Below are 18852 nucleotides of genomic sequence, written 5' to 3'. Positions count from 1 at the left end.
ATTTGTGAATGCTTTGGAAGTTGATCATTAGAATTTTAATCAGTTAATCTGTAGGGGACATTTCTTTGAATCTTAAACTGATGCATTGAGGTCTCGTACAGCTATTGTCACCTAGGTTGGATGGAGCATCACCTAAGCTAATAAATTCAGATGTGTACTCCACACAGTCAGACCTGTTCCATCATATTTCTTATTCATTCCAAAGCACAACAAATTCATCTCCAACAGGACTTTGAACTATAAGTGTCTCACATTTATTCTGACTGAGTGATTTATGAAGTGTGATCGACACTGAATGGACAAAATGTCCTACGCAAGAGATAAGACACACATCTGTTATTCCAAATAGTGGACGTTGTTGTTTACATTAATGAAAGATGAGTTATCAGTCATAATCTACAAATGCATTAATAAAAAATTTAACACTGTGAACACCTACATGTGGAGAGCGTACACAACATCTTTCTTTATTATTATTATATTTATTGAAAACTTTTTATAAAATATCATACAACAGCAACTTCATTACAGTGTACTATATAAAATATGGTTAATGGCCAATAAAAAGTTGTCTCTATCAACACAGGCCCTCTTTAAAATGAAACAAGACTGAAGAAATACTAAATATGAATTAAACTAATGTCTTTAGAATGGATTCTAATTTTTGGTTAACAATGTTATACACTGTTTTACACACAGCCTCAAAATTATTAAAACAGATAACTGTGTAGTCAACACAAACTAATTCTAAGTGTATATCAATACAATAAAGCCTTTGACAGCATAAAATGCAATGAAAGATCAATAAAATCTCTTTCACAGTAACCAGTGTAATACTAAGCAGTCTAAGGTAAAATCATAACAGTCCTGCTGCATAAATATCAAAGTCAGCAGACAAAGAATGTAAAAAATAATTCTCAAAATCTTTAATGTTAATAGTACAAACAATTCAGCAACACCTAGAAGGAACAACAGTAAAATACAGGTACATACTTTCAATAGTATGATGTTTCACAAAATGAGTAACATATCAAAAACGATTGCCGTGATCCCTGTATAGAGGTGCACTTTATTTCTACAACTAGGAAATGAACATTTCCATTGACTATCATTGTGGTCTTCTGGTATATGGAATTATTGTAACTTTATGCAGTAAAATAATTGTTGTAACTATTTAAAATTACTCAATTTTATGTTTGCAAGGACTGAAAAAATATGAATATTGATATTATTATTCTTGCTTGATATAAAAGGTGTTTGGTAACATTTTACATTTTTCATAATGTGAATTCTATGTTAAATTCTACTAGTATCACTGTTTATCAGTCTTTGTAAAGCCATTTCTTTCATAAAGGATGTGGACTTTGTATGTATATGAATGAATCATAGCTACATACAGCAAGAATCCAAATCACAATATTATACTACATTATATCTTCAGGACAGTAATATCAAGAGGAACTTTTGACAGAATGTCAAGGTATGAACAGTACATACACACTTCAATAATCAACAGTGGAATGGGAATGATTTCAGACTTCTCTTAACAGGCAAGAAAATAATAAAAAATCTTATTTAGAAATTAACAACATTTGTACCAAAATTTGTACCTTACACACAGTGAATGCAACCATAATTCTTTGCACTTTAAGGCAATAAAATTAATCAGCTTCTTATAACTTCAACACTAGATGTACGAATAAGATCAAAACTTTCAGCTTCAGAAACCTCTGACTGCTCTCTACTCTCCAATGGCACCACATCAGATTCAGATTGCTTTCCATTGTCACCCATCAGGCTTGAGTCATCTTGTGAGATGTCTGAAGCAAAAACAATACAAGTGTCAATAATATCTATTGATACAGCACTGTATAAAATGTTCATTCAACAGATCTTCTGGTATTAAAAATAAAAGCATATGTCTATCCTTTCCTTGGTTGTGTCATATTTAGACTCAAAATTCTGTAAAAATGAAAGCAAAGCTATTAAAAAGTTAATTTATTTTTTGGTATCTGAAGTGAAAGCCATTAAAAATGTGCAGAATATCATCTAGATCATTTACAATGTCTTTAATAGTGTTATACTAATTAGAAGTGGTGGTCACTCATTCACACAAGGGAAAAGTCAGTTTCAGACCATTAATCATTTACCTTGAAGGACATATTTAGAGAATTTTAAATAAAATGAAGAAGACACAGGTGGATCTGAAATGCGAGGAATTCCAGTAGAGTTCTGCTGCAGTATCACCAAAGTAAGGTGCACTATTGAATGTATTTTTTAGACTAATCTGTGCAATATTTGTGCAGTCTCTATAAACAGTCCAAAACGTAATTTTGAATAAAACTGATCTTAAGAATCCTTTCACTGCTGAGTTCATGCCAGCAGTGCACTTGCTGTGTGTTGAGAAGTGCACCTCATGCCATTCCTGGCTGTGCTCACCGTTTCTGTTGCACATAGCAGCACACCTTCCATGCTAAATTATCATAGTTGTTTTTTCTGTTTGTTTGTTTACTGACACTAACAAAACAGTGAAATGAAGGAAAATGTTACATTTCATCAATCTTTTGGGTATGGTACAGTTCGAAGCATGGAAAAGCACACAGTCCCATACAGTATCATTTGCAAAAAAGCTGTGATTCCTTCTGCTGCATAAGACTTACATTACAAAAGGGTCATTTTCTTTTCAATAATGGTTGAAAAGTGCCTTCCCCATTTTCACAAGGAATCTTCCGCTCCCTTTCAATAGTCTCTCAATTTTGTTCTTTCTTGGCGAATCTTCCATAGAATTTCATGAATAAAAGTGAAATGGAGCTCCGACTTGATACATTTTCCCCATATGGAATTGATAAATAATTTAGTACACATGTATAGTGAGTGAAAAAAGTGATTTTCATGGTTTTTGTTTAATACACTCAGTATCATTTTACACTTGTATACTGCTTCAGTTAAGTGATCATAATCCGACATACATTTTGGTTTCAGTTTCTCAAGACTGCTTCGGTCGTATATTTTTCTTATTTATGATATTTCGGCTGTACAATATATGGACAACATACACACTTCTCTTCTGAAGTGCCACTACATTATTGTTATAATAGTCACTGCGCTAATTTCATGTTCTCCTCTCTGCAACATGCATTCAAGTCTTGGCTTTTTCTTTTATATAGAAACACACTGGACCAATTACATTAGTTCCCTTTTCAAGCAAATACTGCAACAGACCTGGACCTGTGTACCAATTGCCAATGTATAACTTGTGCCATCTTGCCAAATACGATTACAGAAGTTTTATTACTATATCACCCAATTTTTCCTAAATAACCTAGTCTAGTTACTATATCAGTCATTCCAGCTGTCTAAGCTAAACATATAATAGATGACCAAGATCATAGTAACACAGAACAAATGTTTATATTCCAAAATACCTTATTTTTGATGGAACATACTGCTTGAAAGCAGGCACCCACCAGACAGGAGAACGCTTTTATAAATACATATATTTCAAAGTGGCATGTGAACAAATCTAACTTTTCTTTTACATACCCAGCAACAGAACTTGTCTGAAACAATTTGTTCCCTTGATAAGGAATATTGTTGTCATAAAAATGTAGCATATGGAACAACAATAAATATCTCAAGACCTTATATGACCAGAAATTGGAGTATGGAGAAGAGAATCTCTTGACCAGTATTATAGAAGTTTGCCTTCTCCATTCCAAACAGAAGCTGAGTTGCTGAAAAGAAACAATAGGCATTTCCTTGACTGACAACATTCTGCCTGACATATTTATGATACACTGGTGCCTCTTCCATAGTCTGCGAAAATAAATCATACTTAAACATTTACATGATATTGCAACAAATGTACAAATCACATCCTAATTTGACGAAGCTGAGTGTCACAGGATATAGCTCCTTTTACTGTAATCCTCTTCATCACTGCAATTAGTTTCACTCCTGAACAGTGAGCATGGGAAATGTGACATTATCAGCCATGAGATGCTGAAATGCCAAGAACAACAGCAGACACAGCATCCTCATCCAATGACAAAGGAAAAGTACATTCACTTTCATTGTCACTGTTATAAACTAACCTTTCAACTCCTGCATTTGACACTCAATGCTTGCACATCCTCAGACTACTTCCTAACACGGTCATGCACTACAATCTTGTCAAAGGAATGAGCAATATTAATACATAGTTATTAGTATGACCAACAACTGCATAATTCATTGTAAGGCAAGTCACCTATTCATGGTGAACTAAAAGTTAAAATGTTGAAACATATACATCCGACATTCATACTCCTACCAATATTGATTCCTGCCATGTATATATATATCATTAACACATAGTCTGCACAAGTTAGAGATGGACATATATGTTGTAAGAAGTTAGAAGGTTAAAGAAGAGAAGAAATATTTTCATGACTTCACATACCTCCGGTGAACTGTGAACTAGCTTTGCTGCCATTGCTGGAGTTTCTACGTAGAAGTTCTGCCTCAAATTCGGACATATTATCTGATCTGACAACACGAAGCCATGACAAGACACAAATTATCATGATGAAAAACATGTTTGAGCTTATCCCAATAATGGCAGATAGTACTGGCCAGTTGTACATCAGGTACCGCAGTCCCGTGAAGCGAGCATTTATGTTCAAAGTTGCTGAGTACAGTTCTATATGGCGAGTCTGGAGTTCCACAAATATGTCTGTGACAGGGTGTACCTGGCAAAAATTAAATACAAAAATGAAGTTGCATTAAACATGTAATAGTAGTCAGGCAATAAAATATGCCAGTTTCTTGCATTTTTCTAATTTTGCAATATTTTACAAATATTTACACAGTATCTAGGTTTTAAAGCTTGTTTAATCCCAGAAGATTTTTCCCACCAAAGTGCAGGCTAATTGTACAGGCATGTTACACTTCCCTGTAAACAACAGTTTGCACCAACACTTGCCTGCAAAACTTAAGGACAAAATTAACTTTCACATGATGTGTCAGTGCCAATTTATGACAGCCCCTGGACATTACAAAAGTCAGGACATGGTTCTTAATAGGTTGTGTGATTGCCATGGATGGCAGTACACGCCCTGCAACTTGCTCCCAGCTGGCTGCAAGGTTGGTAAGAAGTAGGGCATCCTGTTCCTCCACCAGCATGGCTGACAACTGCTGCATGGTCAGTGGTGCATGTGGACAAGCTGCAATACATCTTCCCAACATGCCCCACACATGCTCAACGAGATTTAAGCTGAGAGAAAAGGCAGGACAGTCCATTTGCTGAATATCCTCTCATTCCAAAAGCTCATCCATCTGTGCTGTTAAAAACAGTCACACACTGTCATCCATCAAAATGAAGTAAGGACTGAATGTACCTCTAAATAAGATGCACACAGTGATGGAGTACGATGTCACAGTAACGATGACCACTAAGTGTTCCATATTCCTAGATTTCGAGGTCAGTATGCCAATGCAACATTATGCCTTTCTACACCATAATGATCATGTCTGACAATGTTCCTGGCTCCATTACCTCTCGCCATATGACGGAACATCCAGCACTGTCGAACGTTATCATTTCAGAGCTCAAGGTACTATGACACAGAGAAGCTTAATTTTGCATGGGCATACTGATTTCCAAATCTTTGAACATGTTACAGTCACCTTCTACATTATAGTGACACTGTATTCCTTTCCTATGTGGGTCTTTTCAGTGTTGCATTCAATCCCGACTTCATTTTTATGGGTGACAACGTGTGACAGCATTGAACAGAGCAGGTGGAGCAGCTCTAGGAATGAGAGAATGTTTAGAAAATGGACTAGCCTGCCCATTGTCCCAGCTTAAATCACATCAAGCAAGTGTGGGATGTGGTGGGGAAATGTAATGCAGCATGCTCACATGCACCAACAACAATCCAGCAGTTGTCAACTACACTGGAGGTGAGATGGAATGGAATGTCCTGTCACAAAAATTCCTTAGCAACCTTGTGGCCAGAATGGGAGCATGATGTTGCAGAGCACACACTGTGGTCCGTGGTGACCACACACCCTATTTAGAACCTTTATGACACCTCTACCAATGTCCAGGAGACAGTCATAAATTACAGTGACTTCGGTGTAATTATTGTCTTTGAATAAAAATGTCTCCTGTTCATCTCACTTGGTATTTTTTTTAGTTCCTTCTGTACTATACTGCAGTAGTTCTGTATAGTCCAAGTTTCCTCGAGCTATGTTACTTGGCAGTGACAATCAGGCATAAGTAAATTTCTTCCATAAGTTTTGCACACCAGTGTACATGTAGCAATAATTTGTTGTTGTTGCTATTCTTTTTATGATAGCATAGAAATATCAAAGTATGAAACAGGCATACAAGACTTTTTAATATTGCAAACAAAAATTTATTTATTTTCTATTTCACCACATATTATGCAGCACATTAACCTTTGGAGTTCGGGTTGTGTACCAAACTGCCATCTGTTAACTCTGGTAGCATCAATATGAACACAACACAATACATTTGAAATGCCAAATCTATGTGATACAATTCTCTTGCCACAGGTAAATAAATTTATAAATTACTCTAGGTACAGTCATTTCATCCATTTCAGCATCCTGTGTAGGATAAATGAGCACTAGTTCAATAGTTCAATTAAATTGATTACCACAAATTCCATGATGTTAAAATGTAGTAGTGAGTCTAATTTGTTCTGAAAAGTAATTCTGCCATATTATTCATAAAATTTTGGAAATGAAATTGAGCATCCTACTGAACAGTATTTTGCCCCATTCTGTTCCCTATAGCCCACAGCTTTTGTGAGCTGAGACAAAATGTCAACCAGATAACAGAACAGATAATCAGCACATTCCCAGCCTCCTACTCCATGCAGTGTCTGGGTTTATTCACCATTTCGCCACACTGTCTGAGCTGCCATGTAACTTCCAATTGTTTCTACATCTTGCAGGTATCTATTCAAAAAATATATATCACAAAACCAAAAGCTATTCTTTCTCAAATATCACTGCAGCAAAAGTAGCAGCTTTTTTGTGTTTGATGTAAAATATCTAGCAATTATCTTTGGATTATTCTTGGTTTCCATCCATTGAAAAAATTGCTAAACTTCTTCAATTTTTTTTGCAACACACTGGAGAGACAGGACATATGCTGGTGATCTGTCTTGCCAACCGCCTAACATTTTAGTATCTCAACAGGCTCAACCAAACATGAAGTACAACTACCTTTAGCAAAAACATACTAGAGAGTTCTTTCATTACTCAGTTGTGGCACCAGTCTATCAACACTTGTGACTTTTTCCTGGACACTATGTCCAGTTCCTTACTAACATCTGCAAAAATACATTATCTTACTCTCATGTAGTCTTTGGGCCAATCAGGATTTATTGATATATCAATCTTTTCTACATAGTTATTTGTAAGTGACAAGATAGTTTAAAGTCTGTGCATTGTCAAGAGTGGTATGACAATACAGATTTGAGTGAATTGTGCATTGATAGGTAACTGTCACAAAAGTATTTAACTTTTGTCAGGTCCTAAAACACTATTCAGTCACATTAATGTGATCACTTGTCAAAAGCCTGAATAAATGCATTTTGAAGCACAGACTGCTGCGAGATGTGCTGGAAGGCACCAGCAGGGATGTGGAGGCATGTCCACTCCAGTGCCTTGACCAGCTGCACAAACCAAAGAAACAGCGCATAGTTTTCTTGTTTGGGAAAGCAAATAAAAGTGTCATTAGTGAATATCTTCATAGTCAGCTCCAAGCATTCACTGCGGAACACAAAGATAATGAGCATCTTTGGTCAGAATTTAAAGGTATTGTCCACCATGTGCTACAGAAGTACGTGCCTAGCAAAAATATAGGGGAGGGAAAGAATCCACCTCAGTACAACAAATATATTAGGAAGTTGCTGAGAAAGTAGAGAATTTTGCACAGTCATTTTAAACGTAGTCACTGCCCCACTGACAAACAGAAATTATGTGAAATGAAAGCAGCTATCAGAAGGATAATGAGAGATTCTTTTAACGAATTTGAAAGCAATATTTTATCTGCAGATTCTAAAAATAACCCCAAAAAATTTTGGTCGTACATAAAATCTATGAACGCAACAAATAATTCAATACCTTCTCTTGCTATCAGTATGGATAATGTAACTGATGATGATAAACAGAAGGCCGAAACTCTAAAACTAGCTTTCAAAAACTCCTTTACGGTAGAGGGCTGCAGCACCATTCCCCCTTTCAATAATTGAACAAATGCGAGGATGTCTGACATAGTGTTTAGTGTATCTGGGATTGTAAAACAGTTAAGATCCTTAGACGCCAGGAAGGCATGTGGCCCAGATGGTATCGCCGTTAGATTTTATGTTGACTATGCTACAAATATAGCACCATTCTCACCCATCATCTATCAGAGATCATTGGAACAGCGGAAAGTACCACGGGACTGGAAGAAGGCCCAGGTCATAGTGATCTATAAAAGGGTAGAAAATTGGATGCACATAATTACCCGCCAATTTCACTGACATCGATTTGTTGTAGAATCATGGAACATATTTTGTGCTCAGACATAATGACCTTTCTAGATTCAGAGAAGCTCATCTGCAGAAATCAGCACGGATTTAGGAAATGGTGGTGATGCGAGACACAGCTGGCCCTCTTTGTGCATGATATACAACAAGCTCTAGATACTGGCTCCCAGGCTGATGCCATATTTCTCGACTTTCGAAAGGCGTTCGACTGAGTACTTCACTGTCGCTTGCCCCAAAAAGTGTGCACGGTCTATCCAATGACATATGCGATTGGATAGAAAGTTTTCTAACAGACAGAGAGCAGTATGTCGTCCTCAATGGGGTGACTTCAACAAAAACAAGCGTAACATCAGGTGTGCCCCAGGGCAGCGTAATAGATCCGCTACTTTTTACGATTTACATAAACGATCTGGTTGATGGCATGGACAACGGCATTAGACCATTTGCCGATGATGCTGTAGTCTACAGGAAAGTAGTATCACATAAAAGTTGTGAACAAATAAATGAGGATTTTCAGAAAATAAATGTGTGGCGTAATGACTGGCAGTTATCTCTCAATATTAGTAAGTGTAACCTAAGGTGTAAACAAGGTGAAAATCCCCATTAATGTATGAGTACAAAATAAATGCCCAGTCTTTGGAAGCAGTAACATCCGTCAAGTATCTGGGTGTGACTATTCAAAATGATCTCAAATGGAATGATCAGATTACACAAGTAACGGGTAAGGCAAACTCTAGATTGCAGTTTATTGGTAGAATCCTGAAGCGATGCAGTCCTTCAACAAAGGAAATAGTTTACAATACATTAGTTTGTCCAGACTTAGAGTATTTTTCATCTGTATGGGACCCTTACCAGTTGGGTCTGATTCAAGAGATTGAGAAGGTCCAAAGAAGAGCGGCAAGATTCATGACTGGTTCATTTAGCCATCGTGAAAGCATTACAAATCTCATAGAAAGTTTGAAGTGGGACACACTTGCAGATAGACGGCACACTAAATGGAAGGGGCTGCTCACTAAATTCCGAAATCCAATCTTCACCAAGGATGTAGAGTATATATTATTACCACCAACTTTCAAATCGCGCAATGATGACCATTCAAAGATAAGGGAAAGTAGAGCTCATACTAAGGCATTCAGACAGTCGTTTTTTTCCTCGCGCAATCCGCAAGTGGAACAGGGGGGGGGGGGGGGGGGGGGTAGTGGCTAGTGGAGTATATATGTAGATGTAGAAGGTTTCTTGGTTGAGGATCAGTGGTGGAAACAGCCTGATTGAGGCAGTCCCACAGTTCTTAATTGGATTTAAATCCAGGGAATTTGTTGGCCAGGGGAGTATGGTAAACTCATCCTGATGGTCTTCATACCATGCAAATATACTGTGAGCTGTGGGACATGTTACATTTACCTCTTGGTAGATGCCATTGTGCTAAAAAAAAAAAAAAAAAACACACAATTTGAAGCGGACATGGTCCCCAAGGATAGATGCACACTTGGGTTGATCTACTGTGCTAGGGAAAACAATGTAACATTCCACAGCCCATAATGCTCCCTCCTCTGGCCTGGACACTTCTGATAATTGTTGTTTTCAGAGGTTTCACACCACACATGCCAACTGCCATCTGTCAAATGGAACATAAAACATGATTCACCTGAAAAAGGCACCTATCACCCTCAGTGAACAGCCAGTTGCAGTATTTGCAAGCAAATTCCAGTCTTCATCACTGATGAACAGCAATCAGTATGGTTGCATGAATCAGATCACTGCTGTGGAAGCACATACACAGCAACGTTTGCTAAGCAGTCACTGAGAAGATACCATTGGTACCCCCTTCATTCATCTGTGTGATCAGTTTCTCAACTGTTGCACATCTATTCGTCTATACTCATCCAAGGAGTTATTGTCCACCTCTGTCATCTGTAGCCCATGTTTGCCTGGTGCCAGTTTTGGATAGCACCATTTTGCCACACATGGAATATTTTAACCATGGTGCATGCAAACAGTTTACAAACTTAGCCATTTTAAAATGCTTCCACCCTTGGCCAAAAAGCCAATGATAGTGGCCTTTTGGACGTTTTCCACATCCATCCTAACACACTTTACATACCCTCCACTGCTAGTGCTGCCACTTGTTGCCTGCGAGTGGCAATTGCATGTTGAAACATAGATGGTGGTCACATTAATGTGACTGGACCATGTATTTTCAAATAATGGGGTGAAGTAGAAATCCTTTATATATCATTAATAGGCCATAAAACCTTCAATGGTCATTCAACTCTTAGGCTCCTTATCAAGTGATCATGTTACTGGCAGAACCCTGAGACACTTAGTCAGACATCTGGCTTCCCTTTTGAGCCATTTGCTGAAAATGAGAACACAACATTTGCTATCTGGAAGATTTCATACATCGACTCAAGCATTTATGCCGCAAAACAACTGACCTATTGGTGATTTTTATGTAGTCTCTCCTTTGCTGTAAGTGCATTTGTTGGATTCACTGAAACACACAAAAGTAAGCACAAACATGTGCTCCATCTTGATCAATTTTTTATTCAATAACCAACATACTGAACAATCTGAGGGTGTCGCTCTGGGTAGCTTCGGTGTCCCATAACTTGCCCTGTTATCGAAGACTTTGAGAATAAAGCATTTTGACAAGTGGTTCTTTAAGACACATGCTTTTGCAGATATACTAATAATATCTTTGTGATATGACCACATGAGCAAACACCACTTAGATCACTTTTAGAACATCTAAACTCACTCCATCCTGGCATCTTTCTTTAAACTATGAAAGTGAAAAAAATAGACAATCTTCTGTTTTGAATATCATGGTTCATATAAAAGAAGATACCACTTTGGGGTCACAGTGTGTTTCATGGATCAAAAGATACAGACCAATGTTTATGAGCTTTTAACTTTCATAACCCATCTCAATGCATTACGGATAGTCATTTATGGAGCTTGAGTTATCTCAGATCTTAAGACTTTGTCAGCAGAACTTAGCCATCACTGTTCTGTATTAGTTCAGAATTCGTATTTTGGAAAGGCCATCTACCACAATTTATAACCTGCATGCATTAATCATCATGATAAGACAAAGATACAAAGAACTCCTGCATTATGTTCGCAATGTCTCCCTTAGGATCAGTTGGATTTTCAAACAATCCTAAATTAAATATTCCGCTGTCCTCTTGGGTAAGTGCACATGATTTCTACAAAAAATGAACTTAGTCTAAGGAATCCAGGAATACACAAGACCTTTTATCACTGTGGGAACTCATACATATGTCAGACATGTCACATTGTTGAAGGCAAATGTGATGAACATAGACATCACAAATGATTATATCAGCCAGAAAAATCTACTGCTACCAACAAATGTTTAGACATGGGATATGGCATGAACGATGGAAAGTTCAAAACCCTCTCACCTATTTCAACCTACTATGACTATATCATCAAAGAAACAGCTTAAAAACAAACAACAAACAATTAAATCAGTAGAGAACTTTCAGCCCAGCAAAGTGTGAAAACCAGTGTTAGTGTTGTTAAGACATCTTCAGCTGCAGAGAAACAAATCATATAAGAACACATTGATAGTTAATAGGCGGAAGAGCAAGGTTGGGCACCAACAATCTGCTTGAGTACACCTGCTGGGATCTACAACATGTTTGGCTTCCCAAGCAGCACTTGTACGTGTTTCATATCTCCAACAAGAGACTCTGTCAGTCAGTGCCCTGTACAACGATGTTAAAGACCCTGGCCTTCTTCTGGTGCCTGCACTTTTACAGTGAATTAGCTTACAAATTGGCTCACCACAGTGATGACCAGTTGTCCCATTGGAATACTGGGCATTTTCCACAACAGCTCCGAGGTCCCTATGTCGAGAAGGCATCAAACAGCACGTCTCTGTGATACCAACAGTTCGAAGGACTACAAATTTTGTTAAATATTAAGCACATTTTTATAGACTCACTTCACCTCATATTACAGTTTCCTGACATGCCCTCCACTCTATCACAGTAACATTTATTTTCTAAGAAAATGGCATATTATTTAATATATCACATAAATAAATCAGCAATTCAATATTGTTGTTTTTAACAATAAACCCAAAAGTGTAATCTAAAATTTAGGTTAACACTGTGATTATTGAAAAAGGAAAAACAAATTTTTCAATTTCACCAGTACAAATTTACACCAATATATGACCACTTTACTTTTAATGTTACTAAACATCCTAAAAGGATTTTTTTTCTAAGTGTTAGGAACTGGAAATACTTACTTGGTCATCTTCTAGGTCACTAAACATTTCAAGTGTTATTATTTGCTTCTCTTCTTTTGAACCAAATATCAAAAGAGGTGAAAGAACAACAGTTGACAATGTCTGCAGAAGAGGACTTCTATAATGCAGCATGCCAGACTTGCATGATTTTGAAATGAACTCTGCACCTCTGTCATACAAATGTACACATGCCATAAACATACCTGGAAGTATTGAAAAACAATACTGCATAACATTTTTCTCTTTTAACAATATGTAAATAGTTGAAATTAACATATCAATTCTTTCAGGTGAATGATACTCAAACCAGACAAAATTTTAATGCTCTTCAGGGATGGGTAGAAGGAGAAGAGGAGGAAAGCAGGATGAGGAGTTGGGAATGGCTCAAACGGTGGCAGCAGGTGTGCAGGCCAGGAATGCGGGGAGTAAGGAGTAGCAGTTGCACAGGCTAGGCTTGTGACAAATGGGTATCAGAGCCAGTGAGGTACAGAACTCAATGAAGACAATATAGAGGTGCGGACTAGAAGAGGGTGAAAGAACAGAGGGAAGGCAAACTGTTGGGTAGAAAGTGTGGAGACATTTGGTTAGCAGAGATTGAAGCTAGGAGGATTATGGGAGCAAAGAATGTGTTGCAAGGATAACTCTCAATTATGAAGTTAAGAAAAGCTGATGCTGGAGGGAAAGATTCAAATTGCATGGGTTATGAAGCAGCCACTGAACTCCAGCAATTTTTGCTCAGCAGTATGTTGTTCCACTAAGTGGTCAGCTTTGTTCTTGGCCACAGTTTTCTGGTGACCATTCATTATGATGGACAGCTGGTTGGTTGCCAAACCAATAAAAGAGATGTGCAGTGATTGCAGCAGAGTTTGTATATGATATGGCTGGTTTCACAATTAGCCTTGCTTATAATGGCATATGATAAGCCTGTGACAGGACTGGAGTAGAATGTGCTGGGTGGGTGAATCAGGCAGACCTACCTCCTGGCTCCTCCACTGGGATATAAGCCTGTGGAAATGAGTTGGGAGTGGGAGTGATGTAGGGATGGACCAGGATGTTGTGTAGGTTAGGTACATGATGGAATACATACCACTTTAGGAGGGGTGAAAAGGATCTTGGGTAGAATGTCAGTCATTTCCAGGCATGATGATAATTAAAGCCTTGGTGAAGGATATGGTTCATTTGCTCCAGACTGGGATGATAATGGTTAATGAGTGGACACTCCTGAGGGGTGTGGCAGGATTAGGGCTGTGAGAGGGTGTGGCACTTGAAATTTGTGTGCAGACTATGTTGGGGTGTAGTGCCTATCTATGAAGGCCCTGGTGAAACCATCATACTGAACAAGATAATTCTCTCCGCTGCAGATACGCCATCCATGGATGGCCAGGCTGTATGCAAGTAATTTTTTGGTGTGGGATGGGTGACAGCTGTCAAAGTTCAGGTACTCTTTGGTGGTTAGTGGGTTTAATATGAATAGAGGTGTGGATGGAGCGATCAGTGAGGTGGAAGACAACACCCCACAAATGGGCACATTTGGGTGATGGGGACCACGTGAAACAGATGGGAGAGAAGATGTCGACGTTGTGGAGGAATGGGGATATGATGCCTTGGCCCTGAGTCCAGATCATAAAGATATTAAAGATATCATCCATGAACCTAAATCAGTCACGGGGCCTGTGGTTTCGGGATGCTAGGAAGGTTTCCTTCAACAGATTGGCTTAGGAAGTTGCCATGCAAGTGCCCATGGCTCTGCCACAACTGTTTTTATATACTTTCCTTTCAAAGGAGTAATAGTTTAGTGCGAGGATGTAGTTGGTAAGGTGCATGAGGGATGAGGTGGTTGGCTTGGAGTCAGAAGGACATTGAGAGAGCTAGTACTAGATAGCAAACAGGTCATTGCCATGAGGGATAATGGTATACAGGGAGATGGAATCAACAGTGACGAGAAGATCCAGGAGATAATGAAATGGGGATAGTCAAAACAGCAAAGGAAGTGTTAGTATCTTTGATGTGTGAGGCTCAACTTCAGACAATTGGTTGGAGGTATTGGTTGCCAAGAGCAGAACTTCTTTCAGTGGGAGCACAATGACCAGTGATAATGGAGTGTCCAGGATTGTGGGGTTTGTGGATTTTGGGAAGCATGTATGAGGTGGGTGTGCAGTGTTAATTGGGACGAGAGGGAGCTGGACTCAGGGGAGATATTCTATTATGGATGTAAGAATTTCAGTACGGATGGAGGTTATGCTGGACTTCTGGGATGGTATCACTATGGCACAGCTTGTATGTGGTGGAGGAATGGCAAACATTGATGATAAATGTTGGTGCCTAACTCCATTTTTAATAATTATTTGCTTATACACAGGAAGTATTAATAACAACACTTTACACCTTCAGTTACTATTTTTTTGTTTCTTTTTTCTTGAACCTCATAATGCACACTGAATCTCACAAAAAACCCTGTAGGTTCATCATCACCTAGTGCAAATTGAATTAATACAATATTTACTTCTGCCTTTGAATGACGTGATGTGAAATGTACGTTCCAAAAAATTCAGAAAGCACATTTTTAATGTTTTAATGTCAGAAGGTGTTGACTTACCCATTCTGTAATCACACATCATGTAACTCAAGGCACATACTTGCACATTACAAAATACATCACAGATGCTGTTTAATATCTGGATTTTTCAAACAAGCATTTCACTTCACCTCACACAAGAGCAGAAGTAAACAGCATATTAAAACAATCTGCACTTGAAGATGGACCCACAGGGTCCAAAATGTGCTGCATGATTCAATAAAACTTGAAAAAATTGTGAGTGAAGGTATGGTCATTCATACTTCCTGTATACTGAATACAGTCATGTCCATAACTAGAAAATATGTACAAAATTAAATTGGTTGTCATATTAAGCCAGAAAGCCCCCCCCCCCCCCCCCCCCCCTGCGGTGGTGGTGGTGGTTGTTGGGATGTTTAAGGGGGACTAAACAGCTAAGGTCATCAGTCCCCCATTCCAAAAAAAACACGAGACAGAAATGCACGAAGCAGGTAAAATCCCAAGGGGAAGGAGACTCCCCCCCCAGGCCCTAAAAGAACACAAATGCGGTAACGAACACTACAGACACGAAGACACCAGACAAAAGGAAACAGAACAAAAGAAGATGACGGGAGACTGGTTGACTGACCACGACAACAAAAAAGGGAAAGAGTCAACCAACCGACTACACACTAAAATCTGCAACCAAATATGAGAGACTCGAGGACAAGAGACACACAAAGGGAAAGGTGCAGGACCACTCTAAATGGAACCATAAAAAGGACTAGCACGGATAAAATGTAAAACACTGTCAGCCATGGAGGCATCGTCGCATAAAATCAAAGGCAAGGTGCCCGGGAGATTAAAAGACTGCCGAAGGGTGCGCAGTCGGGGACACTCCAATAAAACGTGGGCGACCGTCAGCCGGGACCCACACCGACACAGGGGGGGATCCTCCTGGCGCAAAAGATGGCCGTGCGTCAGGTATGTATGGCCAATGTGGAGCCGACACAGGATAACAGACTCCCTGCGAGAAGACCGCAGGGAGGAGCGCCACACATCGGTCGTCTCCTTGACGGCCCGCAGTTTATTCTGGGCTGTCATGCCATGCCACTCAACAGACCACACCCCAAGCATCTTACGGTGCAACACCAGCTGCAGGTCGCGAGCTGTGAGGCCAATCTCCAAAGCTGGGGCGTCGATCGCCCCTTAGGCCAGCCTGTCAACACGTTCGTTCCCCGGGATGCCAACATGACCTGGCGTCCAAACCAAGACCACCGAACGACCAGAGCGGGCAATGGCGGAAACAGACTCCTGAATGGAGGACACCAGAGGAGAAGAGGGTCGATGGCCTGAAGGCTGCTCAGGGAGTCACTGCAGATGACGATGGACCTACCTGAGCAGAAACGCATATGCTCAAGAGCGCGCAAGATGGCCACCAGCTCTGCAGTAAAAATACTGCAGCCAGCCGGCAAGGAGAGTTGCTCAACATGGGCAGCGTGAGCAAAAGCGTAGGCAGTGCGACCATCAACCAGGGAACCATCAATGTAGACAGGCTCACAGCCCGGAAATGAGGCGAGGAGCGCAAGAAAACGGCGACGGAGGGCCACAGGCGGAACCGAGTCCTTAGGTCCCTGTGCCAAATCCAGACGGACGGACGGCCGGGACAAACACCAGGGAGGCGTAGGTGTACGGACCCGGAAGGGAGGCAGAAGAGGGAATGACCCCAGTTCTGACAGCAGGGACTGGACACGGACAGCTACGGAAAGCCCAGACCTAGGTCGCCGTTCGGGCAGATGGAGGACCATGGCAGGGAAAAGCAGGCGACGATTGGGATGGCCTGGCGAGCAATGCACGTGGACAGCATAGTCGGCGAGCAGACGATGGCGGCGAACCCACAGCGGGGGAACCCCGGCCTCCACCAGTAGACTATCCACGGGGCTGGTGCGAAAAGCGCCAGTTGCAAGCCGAACCCCACAGTGGTGTATGGGGTCTAACAACTTCAACACTGAGGGGGACGCAGACCCATGGCCAGGCTCCCATAATCAAGCCGGGACTGCACAAGGGCTCTGTACAATCGCAGCAGCGTGCAGCGATCTGCACCCCAAGACGTGTGGCTAAGGCAGCAGAGGGCGTTGAGGTGCCGCCAGCATGTTTGCTTCAGCTGAGTAACATGAGGAACCCATGTGAGCCGGGCATCAAACACGAGTCCCAAGAAGCAGCAAGTGTCCACCACTTCAAGCAGGTGGCCATCGAGGTAAAGGTCAGGATGAGGGTGGACCGTCCGATGCCTGCAGAAGTGCATAACTCGAGTCTTAGCAGCAGAGAACTGAAAACCATGAGACAGAGCCCATGATGCTGCCTTGCGAACGGCGACTTGCAGCCTGCGTTCGGCGACTCCCGTAGTCGTGGAGCTAAATGAGATGCAGAAGTCGTCGGCATACAAAGAAGGAGACACCGACGACCCCACTGCTGCAGGCAGACCATTAATGGCCACTAGAAATAAGGAGACGCTCAACACCGAGCCCTGCGGGACCCCATTTTCCTGTACATAAGATGAACTAGAGGTGGCACCGACTTGCACCCGGAAAGAGCGGCGCAATAAAAAGCTTTGAACAAAAGCCGGGAGCTGACCACGAAGACCCCACTCATGCAACGTGGCGAGGATGTGATGCCTCCATGTGGTGTCATACGCCTTCCGCAGATCGAAAAATACAGCAACGAGATGCTGCCGTCGGGCAAAGGCCGTACGGACAGCAGATTCCAGCCGCACCAAATTGTCCGCTGCAGACCGGCCCCGGCGGAAGCCACCCTGGGATGGAGCGAGGAGACCGCGCGACTCAAGGACCCAACACAAACGCCGCCCCACCATACGTTCGAGCAATTTGCTCAAAACGTTGGTGAGGGTAATGGGACGATAGCTGTCCACCGCCAGTGGGTCCGCGCCGGGCTTCAAGATGGGGACAATAAGACCCTCCCACCATTGCGACGGGAACACGCCCTCGCTCCAGATGCGGTTAAAGATGGTGAGGATGCGTCTCTGGCAGTCCCTGGAGAGATGCTTCAGCATCTGTCCGTGGATGCAGTCTGGGCCTGGTGCTGTATCAGGGCAATCGGCGAGGGCAGCGATGAATTCCCTCTCGCTGAAAGGAGCATTGTATTCTTCAGAACGACGCGTGCGGAACGATAACAGCATCTGCTCGGCACGCTCCTTGAGAGAGCGTTAGGCGGGGGGATAAGTTGCAGTCGCAGAGCTCTTAGCGAAGTGCGCAGCAAGGTGTTCAGCAATGGCGGCAGCGTCCGTGCAGACAGCGCCGTCCAAAGAGATCCCAGGGACACCCGTAGGGGTCTGGTGTCTGTAAATCTGCCGTATCCGGGACCACACGAGCGAGGGGGAGACACGGGAGCCCAGGGATGAGACATACCGCTCCCAGCACTCCTGCTTACGCCGTGTAATAAGACGACGGGCAAAGGCACGGAGCCTCTTA

General features: G+C 41.3%; 1 protein-coding gene across 3 annotated transcripts in view; it reads right to left on the bottom strand.

The window, feature by feature from the left end:
- Positions 1–539: 539 nt before the first annotated feature.
- Positions 540–18852, bottom strand: part of LOC124795053 (seipin) — a 48457-nt gene continuing 30144 nt past the window's right edge. For 2 of the 3 annotated variants that reach the window (XM_047258844.1, XM_047258846.1), the window contains exons 3-5: positions 12832–13034; positions 4442–4730; positions 541–1820 (exon numbers count right to left, since the gene is read on the bottom strand). In XM_047258844.1, the coding sequence (XP_047114800.1) occupies positions 1666–1820; positions 4442–4730; positions 12832–13034 (647 nt within the window). In that variant the 3' untranslated portion in view covers positions 541–1665. Of the gene's footprint in view, positions 1821–4441; positions 4731–12831; positions 13035–18852 lie in introns of all 3 variants that reach the window. The other variant, XM_047258845.1, reaches the window with a different exon arrangement.

Source organism: Schistocerca piceifrons, chromosome 4 (genome assembly GCF_021461385.2).
Source record: "Schistocerca piceifrons isolate TAMUIC-IGC-003096 chromosome 4, iqSchPice1.1, whole genome shotgun sequence".
Taxonomy (NCBI): domain Eukaryota; kingdom Metazoa; phylum Arthropoda; class Insecta; order Orthoptera; family Acrididae; genus Schistocerca; species Schistocerca piceifrons.
The sequence above is the reverse complement of the archived record's forward strand: the minus strand, read 5'-3'. Positions and strand labels throughout refer to the sequence as shown.